Source organism: Cottoperca gobio, chromosome 21 (genome assembly GCF_900634415.1).
Source record: "Cottoperca gobio chromosome 21, fCotGob3.1, whole genome shotgun sequence".
In the NCBI taxonomy this organism is placed as follows: domain Eukaryota; kingdom Metazoa; phylum Chordata; class Actinopteri; order Perciformes; family Bovichtidae; genus Cottoperca; species Cottoperca gobio.
Genome location: NC_041375.1, coordinates 16463041 through 16476326, shown reverse-complemented (window position 1 = coordinate 16476326; position 13286 = coordinate 16463041). Strand labels below are relative to the sequence as shown.

The following is a 13286-nucleotide window of genomic DNA, read 5'->3' as shown; positions in this document are numbered from 1 at the left end:
CTGTTATGTTCACCGTCTTAGTTCAGCTTGTTAGCATGCTAACTTTGCTAATTAGCACAAAGTACAGATGAGGCCGATGGATTAGTTTTGCAAGTTAAATTGACCTGATGATGATTTTTTATAATATAAGAGGTTGATCAGGTGGATGCTTTTTCTAAAATATAGTGTCTATTCCAAACATACATGCGTGCTGTCTGGACGGTTTTAGAGCCTCAAAGTAAAAGAAAAAAAAAGATTCTTTCCTGGTGCCAGAATAGCATGTTTACCATATAAACTGGTAAACCAAAACTAAAGCGTCGGTTTCACTTTCCCCTGCAGACTCACCAGAAATGAAACATCTCTTTCCGTTGGCCACTGAATAACCCACAACTCCTCCAGCTGTGCTGTTAAACTGTACTCTAACAGCAAGACACCATCACTGTAGATCCCCTTTTATTCTGAAGGAAACCTCTTCATAGTAATCTTTGCATAAAGCACATGGTTGCAGTTACATTATATAACTAACAGGACCCGTCGACTGTTATCAAACACACATTGTAAGAGATAGAAGACTTCCGTGCGGTTTGTGACAATAGGGAAGTGATGCTGGCTTATTATACACACCATGGGCAAACCGAGCCACCTGTTACTTTCATCCCTTCACCTTCAAGCTCATCATCATCATTGTTACACTTCTTTCAGTACTTGATCCAACTTGACAACAGAACTCGTCTTTTAAATCTCTCATGTGAACAATGTCCTTCCGCCTGGTGAGTGTCCGTTATATTTGTTAATATGCTGCGTTATATTATAATTGCATTCAGATAAGAGGTGAAAAGGCAGGTTGGCTTTGATCAGAAGGGCTGGTAACTACATGGAGAGGTGGGAAATTAAACACTAGCTTGTACCAGTTCCTAGTTGTATTATGAAGTGGCATTTCTGTACATACCTTACTCAAGAGTGTTGATATTTATGCTTGATATGTGTGTTTTCTTAGTAATGTAACTTTATTATCAGCTGTTTCACCTGCACACATTTCTCAGTGAAGCGCCTGTGTTTTCTGTACAGATGTGTGTGACACTGCTGGGCCTGTGGTGTTGCCTCTCCATGTCGACAGCTAGCGTTTATTACCCAAAAACTCTGCCATGTGATGTGATCGAGACCAACAACGGCAGCGTGGTGACGGTCGACTGCACCGAGAGAAGCCTCAAAGATGTCCCCGCTGGCATCCCCAGAGACACAACCAATCTGACGCTCACCATCAACCATATTCCTAAATTAAACTCCACCTCCTTTCACGGTCTGGAGAACCTGACTGAGATTGACATGAGGTGCAACTGTGTGCCCATCAAAGTCGGGCCCAAGGACAACATGTGCACCAAGAGTGTGATAATAGAGGAAAACACCTTTACCAGCCTGAGGAACCTGCGAGCACTGTATCTAGATGGCAATCAGCTCCACAGTATACCTAAAGGCCTCCCTCCAAACCTCATCCTGCTGAGTCTGGAAGTGAATCACATCTTTTATATTTCTAAAGCAAAGATGGCTGAGATTAGAAATATCCAGATGCTTTACCTCAGTCAAAACTGTTATTACCGTAACCCATGTAACGTTTCCTATGAAATAGAGGAAGGTGCATTTTTACAGCTTAACAATTTAACATTGCTGTGTCTTAAGTCAAACAACTTATCCTTTATTCCAAATCAACTGCCCACAAGTCTGAAGGAGTTGTACCTCTACAACAACAACATTCAAAAGGTCACCGATGAGGATTTCAAAAACTTAACTAACCTTGAGATTCTAGATATCAGCGGAAACTGTCCTCGGTGTTACAACGCTCCTTTCCCGTGCGACCCGTGCCCAGATAATTCACCCCTTGACATCAGCAACACGGCTTTTAAAATGTTGACAAAACTAAAGACGCTGCGCCTGCACAGTAACTCTCTGACGAGCGTGCCGTTTGAGTGGTTTTCCAGCACGACAGAGCTGAGAGTGCTCGATCTCTCGTCAAACTTTTTAGCGAGAGCGATAGGAGACACGCAATTCCCACATTTCCTGGGAAAACTGGAAGAACTGGACCTTTCATTTAACTATGAGCTTCAGAGGTACCCTGAAACACTGAGGCTGAGCTGCAGTTTCTCCTCCCTCAAATCCCTTCGGATTCTCAGGCTGAAGGGCTTTGTGTTTCAGCAGCTAAAGCCGGAGAGCATTGCTCCCATCAAAAATCTCACAAACCTGGAGGTTTTAGATCTGGGTACAAACTTTATTAAAATGACTAACCTCAGTATTCTGATGGAATTAAAAAGCTTCAAAATAATCAGTCTGTCTGACAACAAAATATCTTCCCCCTCTGACGGCCAAGGTGGCGTCGGTTACTCGGGGGGAGAGCCATTGTACTGGTCTCCCATGTCGTCTGCAGCTCAGTACCAAAGTGACGAAGTGAGAGAGATTCATTACTTCAGATATGATGAATATGCTCGCAGCTGCAAATACAAAGATAAGGAACTTGGAACGGTCACATCCTTTGTGAACAAGAATTGCAGTCAGTTCGGCAAAACTCTAGATGTGAGCAGGAACAACATTTTCTTCTTGCATGCAAGATTTCTAAATCTCGGAGAGCTGAGATGCCTCAATCTGTCGGGAAATGCAATGAGCCAAAGTCTGAATGGCTCTGAATTTACCTATCTGACTAATTTACAATATCTAGACTTCTCCTCAAATCGCCTTGACCTGCTCTACTCCACCGCATTTCAAGAGCTGAAAAATCTGGTCATCTTAGATATAAGTTACAACAACCATTACTTTGAGTCGGAGGGCTTGACTCACATGCTTAATTTTACCATCAATTTGAAAAATCTCAAGGTATTGCTCATGAATCACAACAAGATCTCTACTTCTACTAACACAGAGCTGGAGAGTCAATCTCTAGAGAGGTTAGAGTTCATAGATAACCGCTTAGATATGCTGTGGAGGGACGGGGACACCAGGTATGTCAATTATTTCAAGAAATTAAGTAATCTGACTGTCCTCGACATCTCCTATAACAACCTCAACTTCATTCCGCCGGAAGTGTTCAGCGGTCTGCCGGACAAACTGTCTGAGCTCTACATCACAAACAACAAACTAAAAGACAAATCCTTTGATTGGGAGAAACTAAAACTTTTAAATTCATTGCAAGTCTTAGATCTCAGTGGAAACCACTTGAATACTGTCCCCCCCATGCTGTCATTCTGTACCAAGTCTCTCACGAAGCTCCTTCTAAATCACAACTACATCCTGAGACTCACGCCGGATTTCCTCAAGGACGCCTCCAAATTGAAATATCTGGATCTCAGTTCTAATCAAATACAGCACATTGAAAAATCGAGCTTTCCAGACGATGTCGTTAATCAGATGGACATGCTGCTTCTGCACGATAACAAATTCCTCTGCAGTTGCAACGCCACTTGGTTTGTCACATGGCTCAACGCGACCCGGGTGTACATCCCCAGACTGGGCACGGATGTTACTTGTGTTAACCCGGGGGCACAAAGAGGTCATCCTGTGATCTCAGTGGACCTGCTAGCCTGCCAGCACCACTACCTGTCAATCATCCTCTACACCCTCATGACTTCCCTCGTCCTCAGCTTCCTCACCCTGTCAATCTCCAGCCATCTCTTCCTGTGGGACGTCTGGTACATCTACCACTTCTGCCGGGCGAAGCTCAAAGGTTATGGCCGCCTGTACTCCCAAAGCTCTGCCTATGACGCCTTTGTGATATATGACAAGGAGGATGCGGCGGTGTCAGAGTGGGTGATGAAGGAAATGTGCGCTCATCTGGAGGAACACGGAGACCGCCGCCTGACGCTGTGTCTGGAGGAGCGGGATTGGCTACCCGGATGCCCCCTGATCGACAACCTCTCTCAGAGCATCCACAACAGCAAGAGGACCGTGTTCGTTCTCACCAACAGATATATCAAAAGCGGCAACTTCACGACAGCTTTCTACATGGCCCACCAAAGACTAATGGATGAGAAGAACGATGTTATCGTACTGATCCTCTTGGAGAAAGTACCTTGCAATTCAAAGTACCTGAGATTAAGGAAGAGACTGTATAAGCGCTCTGTGTTGGAGTGGCCGACTAACCCTCAAGCCCAGTTGTACTTCTGGTTCAGCCTGAGAAGCGTTTTAGCCACTGAAAGTCACAAACAGTACAACAATCTCTTCAAAGAGACACTGTAAAAAAACTCATACTTAGTTCCTACTTTCATTCATGAATGTACTTCATTAACTGAATTACAATGTGCAAGAAAACAATTGGTATGTTAATGTTATGTTGAATTATGTGCTAATTTTAAGGGAACTTGGTGCCACTCTTTGCTTTTGTCTACAATGGCAACAAGGCAGCCAACATGTTCTGAAAAGGGGAAATGAAACAGATGCGCTTCTTCAAACCACAAGTTACTTCTGCCCTTGTTATGAGAACTAGCCTAGTTTGTTGCTTTAGTTTGACTTCAGCAACAGGAGGATTTTATTTTTTTGAATGTGTGTTGCATGTTAATGATTAAGAACACAGAGATTAAAAGACTCGGATAGTTTTCACAAATAGTTAACTTTCAATTTTACCCGAAAGATTGCAAAGTGCCAGAAAGTCACTTGTTTTTCAAGGTTGTCATTGAAGGATCACAAGGAATCAATACGGTGCATGCACGATGGTGAGTTTGAATGATACACATTTCTTTGTGCTTTTTTAAAAACGATGTATAGTAGAGAATAGATTGATCTACTGAAAGTTAACTAAACGTTTTATCTTATCACACTTCTTCCTCAGTGTGTGTTATGCATAAACTGTGTTTTTAATTGGATGTTTCCTTATTATAATCTGTAATGATTTTGTGCTTCTGCGATGAACTTTCCGGCATTATATAATACTTGTTCTAACTGTGTGTGTGTGTGTGTGTGTGTGTACATTTATTTGACTCATTAAAAACATTTTTTTTTTTAAATAATGGAGTGTTCTACAGTAAATAAGATACATTAAAGTTTACTCACAACTGTGTGGGAGAAACTAGTTCCCATCATTTATATTCTATCAATATCACTTTCCATAATGAGAGAGTAGCAATTAACGGTTCGGTTCAGCCGAACATTGTTGAAACCCACAGAACTGTATTTTTCTAGTTTCCAAAAAGTGCCACGTGTCAGAATGACATCTTGTTAATTGTGTCTAAAATCATTCACGGGACAATCATAAGATTTCCATTCGATGGAAAGGTGCAACTAAATCTCACTCACTGTAAAGAAACACAGCTTCAATGAAGAGCTGGAACAAGTGGACACAGAATGTAAATGTGATCCTGTCTCTCGCTGTGAAACACTCTTTACAACGTATGGGGAAGCAAAACGGAAAACCTATTGTTAAAGTGAAAATATGTAAAGCTTCTTAAAGGAAGTAATTAAAAAATAAAACGGTTGAATTTCTATGGAATAAAACACGCCATTGCTCGGTTCATTACACTCGGTAGTGTACTAAACTGACCTGTGGTTTATGGTGACTAATATTGGTTAGATACATATTGTTGTGTGTCTGACATTGTTAATTCACTGACTTTATGACGTTTATCTATACGTGCAGTAGACTTTAGTATTTAATAGCTATTGTCGAGCAAAAGTTGCTTAGTTTGGTTGTAAAGAGTTAACTAATTATATAATTCAAAATACAAAGAGCCGTTAATCCAGTGTAGTGATATTAAGCAACAGAGTGCTGCCACCTGCTGGATACAAATGGTACCATTCTGAACAGCAATTTGCTAATTCCTAAAAGCATTAGTCAGGTGCCCATATCCACATTAATGTAATCATTCCTTCTGACAAATTATTTTAAGACATTCCATACATAATACAAAATGTATGATATACAGTCTTTTTACACATGTTTATTACTGACAATATCTTAAAGTCGTTGCATTTGACTAATTCTGTTGTTTATCTACAGACGGTCACATGTTGGACGCACTTGCTGCTGTTCTGTCTGTGTTGCCACTATGAGCTCCAGCCTGCTGCATGTAAGCCTGAGTGGATGTCCTCTTGGTTCCCTTGTGATGTCACAGCCTACAATGACTCTAAGGTCCTATTTGACTGTAGAGGCCGTCATCTGCATGCAGTACCTTTAGGGATAACCAGTAATGCAACTGAGCTCAATTTATCCGAAAACTTCATGAAGAATATTTCGGTTCATGCATTTTCCAACCTGCTTAATCTGACTCACCTTGATCTCAGCTGGGCAAACAAGAACAAAGGAACGATCATTGATGTGAATGCTTTCCAAAATCTGACAAAACTGCGTACGCTGAAACTGACTGGCAACTGTCTGAGTGAAATTCCCGGCAACCTCCCTCTCAGCGTAGAAAAAGTCGACCTGAGCAATAACAGGATTCTGTTGTTGGATAACAGGAGCCTTGCTGGCTTAACAAACATGACGCACTTATGGTTATCCAAAAACTGCTTCTTCTGGAATCCTTGTGGGAAATCTGTCAAGATCATGAAAGACACTTTTGTGGTAATGAGAAAACTGCAGTCTCTGAACTTGTCCTTTAACAACCTAACTGAAGTTCCCAAAGGATTACCCCAATCATTAATCATGTTAAATCTGGGTTCTAACAGAATACAGAACATAGCTGATGATTTTCTTGGGCTACCAAATTTAAAAGTCCTAAAAATAGATGGGAACTGTCCACGATGTCTAACTGCTCCAACTCCCTGTGTTCCCTGCCAAAACATTTCCCTTGGTATCCATCCTAATGCATTTCAAGATCTAACACAGCTTGAGGAACTGAACCTGGGAGGAAACTCACTGGACCACCTGAATCCCTCGTGGTTTGAGAGGCTGTACAGTCTTAAACATTTGTTCCTTACATTTAACTTCTTATTAAAGGCAATTACTGAGGAGGCAACATTTCTAAAATACCTTCCAAGGTTAGAAAGAATTGATCTCTCTTTCAACTTTGGTCACAGGTTGTACCCTGCGACATTAAATCTCTCAAAGGAGTTTTCGAATCTTGTGTCCCTCCAAACTTTTCATATGGAGGGTTTGGTATTCCAGCGTATTGGACCTGGCACGCTCAGCCCTCTGTACGAGCTCAAAAATCTGTCTGCCCTGAATTTAGGGACTAACTTCATTATTCACTCTGATTCCACCCTATTTAGCAAATTCTACAACCTGAAAATGATATACCTCACAGAAAACAGGCTGTATCCCACTCCAGAGAAGAATCCCTCACACTCAAGTGATGGTTTCAATCAGAGGTCAGACCTTTTTATTTCCCCGCTCATAAAACTCTATCCGAAAGATTTTGTTTATGGGGTATCACGCAGCCTTGTTAAGGAAGAGTGCTTTAATTCTGGACGAGTGCTAAGCCTTAGCTCAAATAATCTATTCTTCATTTCTCCAAAGCAATTTGTGGGCTATGGAAATATTGCATGTTTGAACCTCTCAAGAAATGGATTTTCTGCAGCACTTAATGGAACAGAGTTCTCCTCGCTGCCTAATCTGACATACCTGGACCTGTCATTCAATAAGATTGATCTGGCCTTTAACAACGCCTTCAAAGAACTAAATAAACTAGAGGTGCTAGACCTCAGTCACAATGAACACTACTTTAAAGCTTTCGGGGTAACAGCATAATTTAAATTTTACGCAAAATCTGCCCGCACTGAGGGTGCTGAATATGAGTCATAACGATATTTCCGTATTAACGACAAAACAGATGTACAGCAGATCATTGACAGAACTTCAGTTTTCACATAATTTTCTCGGGACTCTTTGGAAAGATAGCTTATACAAGAAGCTTTTTATTAATCTTACTAATTTGATGATTTTAGATATATCCCACAACAACCTTGCAAAGATTCCCGATGATGTTTATAAATATTTGCCGTGTAACCTGACCATACTACGCATAAATCACAACTTTCTTACTGACTTTACGTGGGACAAACTCAAGTTGTTTCATCAACTTCAATTTTTAGACCTGAGCTTCAATGATTTATCTAATCTGACAGGTATGAGCTCTAACGTCACCGACACTTTGACTTTCCTTGACCTGAGTCATAATCACATCTTCCACTTGGCCAATGGGTTTTTTAAGGGTGCAAGAAGCCTTTCAACTCTTAGCCTCAGAAACAACAAACTGACTATCATCAATCAATCCACCTTCGAAACGACACCTAAATCTAAGATTGAGACTTTGTTCTTGCAGAGAAACCCGTTCCAGTGTACCTGCGATTCATTAGATTTCATTCTGTGGATTGAAAACAGTGATTTCAAGATCCCTAGACTGACCACCGAGGTGACATGCGACACGCCGGCAAACCAGAAGGATCACCCTCTGATCGGCTTTAACATTAATCAGTGTGTAAATGACAATGAGGCGTTCTTGATCTACATTCTCACCAGTTCCTTCACTATCGTTTTTATGATCGTGGCAACAGTTGCTCACTTATTTTACTGGGATGCTTCCTACGTCCTACACTATATGAAAGCGAAGCTGAAAGGATACAGTTCCTTAAACTCACCGGACAGTGTTTATGACGTGTTCGTGACTTACGACACCACAGATCCACGTGTCTCTGAGTGGGTGATGAGGGATCTGCGAGTGAAACTGGAAGAGGAAGGAGAGATGCATCTTCCTCTGTGTCTGGAGGAGAGGGATTGGACCCCCGGAGTCCCACTGGTAGATAACCTCACTCAGAGCATCCGGTGCAGTCGTAAGACCCTGTTCGTCTTAACGGAGGGCTACGTTAAGACTGGGGGTTTTAAGCTGGCGATGTATCTGGCCCACCAAAGACTGCTAGATGAAAACATGGATGTGATCGTGCTGCTGATGCTGGAACCCGTGCTGCAGCACTCTCACTTCCTGCGCCTGAGGAGGAGGCTGTGTGAGAAGAGTGTTGTGGAGTGGCCGAGAACAGCGGCTGCAGAGCCCTGGTTTTGGCAAAACCTGAGGAATGTGGTGAGAGTGGACAACAAGGTGATGTACAACAAGACTTATTCAAAGTACTTCACCAACAAGTGAACCAATCACAACTGTCTGGGAATCATCTACAGATTTAATATGGACAATAATATCTGGAGCCTGCTAAAAAACAACAACTATTGTTCTCCATATCAACACTGATGACGTGGTCCTTCACAACTTCAATTACTCTGCCTGGGACTTAATTGAAGACCAATAAAGACATTTTTTATTTATTTTTATTATTTACAATGATACTGGATGTCTTGTTATTAGTGTGCAATTATTACATTGTATAAATAAATCAATGTGTGTAAGAACAAACTGCATTATTCTATATTGTAAGTGTTTATTGCGAATGAGACTAACTTATTAGAGAATCAAAACCAACACTGGACGTTTGTCTGACACAGTTATACTATGGATGTATATAGCAGATACTGTATATCAGGGGTGTCAAACATGCGGCCCGTGGGCCAAAACCGGCCCACCAGTGGGTCCAATCTGGCCCGCGGGATGATTTTGCAAAGTGTAAAAATGTGTTATTTTGATCATAAAGTAAAATACTGTTCCAGATACCTGTAACAAAATGTTTTGTGTTTTTGTAGATACACTGTGATCTGTAAATGTACATGTGTAAATGATAAACTGAGGCATAATATTGTTGAAATTGCACCTTTCTTTCTTAAGAAAGTTCAGGTTGTTCATAATGTTTTGTAAAAAGATAGTTCATTCAATTTGAACATTTTCAGAATGTACTTATTTGGAGTTGTCGTTATTTATATGTTATTATGCTGTGATTTTACTGGTCCGGCCCACATAAGATCAAAATTGTGCTGAATGTGGCCCCTGAACTAAAATGAGTTTGACATCCCTGCTGTATATACTCCTATACTTGCAGGTCCCCGTCCACACTTCCTGGTTTTTACTTTGTTTGCCCGCAAGGTGTCGCCCCCTGATACATTCTCTTTGTACATCCCTGGGCGCTTTGTGCAAGTTAAAGCTAAACAAGTCAATCCTTGTCTTACTCATAATAAATCACTCTGTATTTGTATTCGCTTTGTGGCACAATAAACTCCTTGGAACCGCTATGATGCCTTCTTTAATGACAGGAGGAAACTGATGGCTGCAGTGATTCCGCTCACCTCATATGATGCAGGTGGTCTCAGTTATAGTTCCTCTAATAAATGCACGGACGTGGCTACATTTAAAATAGAACTACTGCGTATGGGGCGTTTGGTACTTTTCACTCTTAAAGCAAAAACATAAGTGTAAAAAAAAAAAAAAAAAAAAAAGACACAGTGACTGTGACGTCAGAGGAGTATTTGCATACTCCGCAGTATTTATAGCGTGATTGACGCTCACTACCTTCACTACTCTCCTGCGCCAACCAGACGTGCATACCACTATCTCGCTGACAAAAAAAAACCAAGGTGAGTGTGTTTCCGTGCTAATTCCATCATGTGCAAGATTGATTTGAGCCTATTCATATTTTAGCCTTACTGTCGAATGATTTTTTGTTTCTGTTTTTGAGTTTATTATCATCGTCTCTCAATGTCCGGTCTGATTATCGGACAGCCTCGCACGCGCTCAAAGCTGCTGGCATTAATCAGAAATGCCTAAAGTCGTGCATATTTAAACACAAATGCCACCGACTATAGCAGACACCCCCTCTGAACAATAAACCTGACTCGGAAGAGGCTGAGAACATGTACTGAATGTGAGGTAGTCCTATAACGTGTTGAGCTTAACAAATTACGCAAGTTACTGACACAACATGCATTTTGTTTGATTTCGTAGACTTGTTCAGTCAATGTTTTATTGTTCAGAGGAGGGTCTGTAGGTGACTGCAGTGTGCTCATCTAGATTGCATTGAAGGGCGGTGGCCCGTCAGCTGCACGCGTTCACTAACTGACACAAAGCGCTTCTCAAGTCTGGCGCTGCTAAACACTGCACATATGGGCGTGTTCGCATACACTTCATTGTCTTTCTCTAACCTCGTTGTTCTGTGAGGCATGTAAATAGTCCTACAAGCTCTGTTAATGCTGACATGCTAACTGTCCACATGCCCAGGTGTGTGTCTGACGGAACCCACTTGACACAGGCTAATTTAAGGTTTATTTTCTGTTTTAGAACCTCTGCAGATATGAGTGACAAAATATGCGTCGATGAAGTCACAACATTCGACAAGACCAAGCTGAAGAAGACTGATACTGAGGAGAAAAACACCCTGCCAACCAAAGAAAGTATGTGTTGTACCTAATGCGCTTTATCAGAATATTTTATTTGCTATGTCAACAACCTTTATACTAATGACTCTAATGTTTCTCCTCTTCCAGCCATCGATCAGGAGAAGAAGTCATAATGAAGACTAGTCTTCTGTGCACTGTAGATTTCACAAGCCTTGCCTTTTTTTTTCTGTTCCAAATTGACAAACCATGGCTGTAAAACCACCACTCACTCGCCTAGATGTCCCTCTGTGCAGCAAGGAAGTGTGGCTTTATGTCTGCATGGGTTCCTGGTCATCTGTTGCTGACTCATCTCCAGTGTGGGGTTGAGCGCAGACATGTCGCAAAAAACAACTGAGGGACCTACGCTTTATGCTTTGTAACCCTTCTCTGGCCACTTGTGAATGTTCACATGGCAAGTGGTGTGTTCTTTTTAGTCACAACATCTGGAATGCAGTTTTGTTAAATATGCAAAAATAAAAAAAAATGTTAACTGACTTGACTGTCCTTGTTTTTACACTTTAGGGTTTTCATACCACCCACCCTGGGCTATAAGAATCATTTTTAATAACCAGTGCCATGAATTTGGCTTTTTCACCTCCACCAGCTCAGACGGCACTTTGGAGGCGTTGCATCTGTCTTTAGTGCAAGCAGAGTGGCGTTACCAACTGAAATAAGCATTGACACTCGCCGCTGCTAAAGCATGAACAGCTTGCGCAACTTTCAAAAAATGCTTTCAGTCTGTAAAGGTTGCCTGAATTTCTAAATATTCTGGATTAAAGAAAATCAATGCTTTGCTATACCAACTGTAAAGGACAGGGTTCAGAATTTAGATTTTCATTACACAGTATTTTTTATTTCACCTGGAAATGCTATAGTTGAACAAAATGTATGTACTGCTTTGTGAAAACTTCAATGCTTTCATTTGACTCTAGAAGCAAACTTATCCTTAGCATCATTGGGACAATCAAAAACCCTAAAGGATACTTTTCATTGGACCAGCCTTGCAGTCCTGTCTAAACCTTTTTATAGCAGGATGCATTCAAAAGCTCCTTCCTTGCAGCTACACCAATTGTGAGCAGGCCTACATCTCCACTCCCTCCCTGCGCTGCCTCCAGCTGTAGCTGTGGTTTCCCACAAGCTCTCTTCTGCCAAGAAAAGTCACATCTTGTCAAATGGGCCCTGGCTGGTTTGGGATCAGGGTTAGTGTCTGAATTTTCAGTTAGCCTACAGTGCAGAAATTCATAATTTGACTTGATTGGCAGTTAGTAATCCACAACATTCAGAAATGTTTAGTAAGGTAGTTTGTTAAAAAGAAATGGCCCCGTCTGCAATCACGAATGACAGGTACTCACCTGAACTAGGTTAAAGCTGATTGCTGCCCTGGGGCCATGTGTGCTCGTACACATAAGACAGGAGCACTATAGCTTTAGCTGAACGTTTTTTTTTAAGTAAATGTAAAGTAAGGTACCATTTTTAGATTAGATGACAAATGTGCCCACTTAGGACTGTGATCAATACTTACTGTAGCAGAATGAGTAACGAAAGCCATGGCCTTGGTGACCTCATTGAATGACTGTTTAGAACCTGCTCTACCTCATAATGCAGCGCAGGAACGACAGCTGCATTGCATGCGGAGGGAGAGAGATTACGTAACTGTAATGCCTACAGCATAACAGCTGTGCTGTAACAACAATAGGCTCTGCTTAGGGAAAGGCACAAATTCAAATTCATCCTCTCCCATGAGGCTGCATTTAATCAAAGGTCAGTTTTGCTTTGGGAAAAAGCACATATTAGTTTGTTTTTTCTATTTTTGCCCTTTTAAGAAACACCAACATGTCAACATAGTACTCTGATACACATCTGTGATGCCAGCCACTCCTCTAAGTCCTCTAACATCCGTATGTGCAGTCTTGCCACACAACAGCTTCCCAGTGTCTTATAACAATGTGTGCTTTGGAGAAAACAGTAGCCAATCTTACATATTACAAGACACTGCTTTCTCCTCTTACACTCTTACACTCTCATGCAATGCTAAACTGATTGATTGAATAATTTATATAGCCTCAGACAGATTTCTCTTGAC

At 41.4% G+C, this 13286-nt stretch overlaps 3 protein-coding genes across 3 annotated transcripts; all 3 read left to right on the top strand.

Annotated features, from left to right (window-relative positions):
* The first annotated feature begins 545 nt into the window (after positions 1-545).
* On the top strand, positions 546-4218 carry LOC115026585 (toll-like receptor 7). The gene is made up of 2 exons (XM_029459452.1): positions 546-749; positions 1048-4218. Exons 1-2 carry the CDS (start codon positions 735-737, stop codon positions 4198-4200), a joined length of 3168 nt encoding a protein of 1055 aa, XP_029315312.1. The 5' UTR covers positions 546-734; the 3' UTR covers positions 4201-4218.
* A 322-nt stretch (positions 4219-4540) lies between these two features.
* On the top strand, positions 4541-9296 carry tlr8a (toll-like receptor 8a). Its single transcript, XM_029459454.1, is given in 3 exon segments — positions 4541-4673; positions 5954-7639; positions 7641-9296. Coding segments are annotated over 3 exon segments (3081 nt in total). The 5' UTR covers positions 4541-4670; the 3' UTR covers positions 9033-9296.
* A 958-nt stretch (positions 9297-10254) lies between these two features.
* On the top strand, positions 10255-11697 carry tmsb4x (thymosin beta 4 X-linked). Its single transcript, XM_029459837.1, has 3 exons — positions 10255-10405; positions 11106-11218; positions 11312-11697. Exons 2-3 carry the CDS (start codon positions 11119-11121, stop codon positions 11335-11337), a joined length of 126 nt encoding a protein of 41 aa, XP_029315697.1. The 5' UTR covers positions 10255-10405; positions 11106-11118; the 3' UTR covers positions 11338-11697.
* The last annotated feature ends 1589 nt before the right edge of the window (positions 11698-13286 follow it).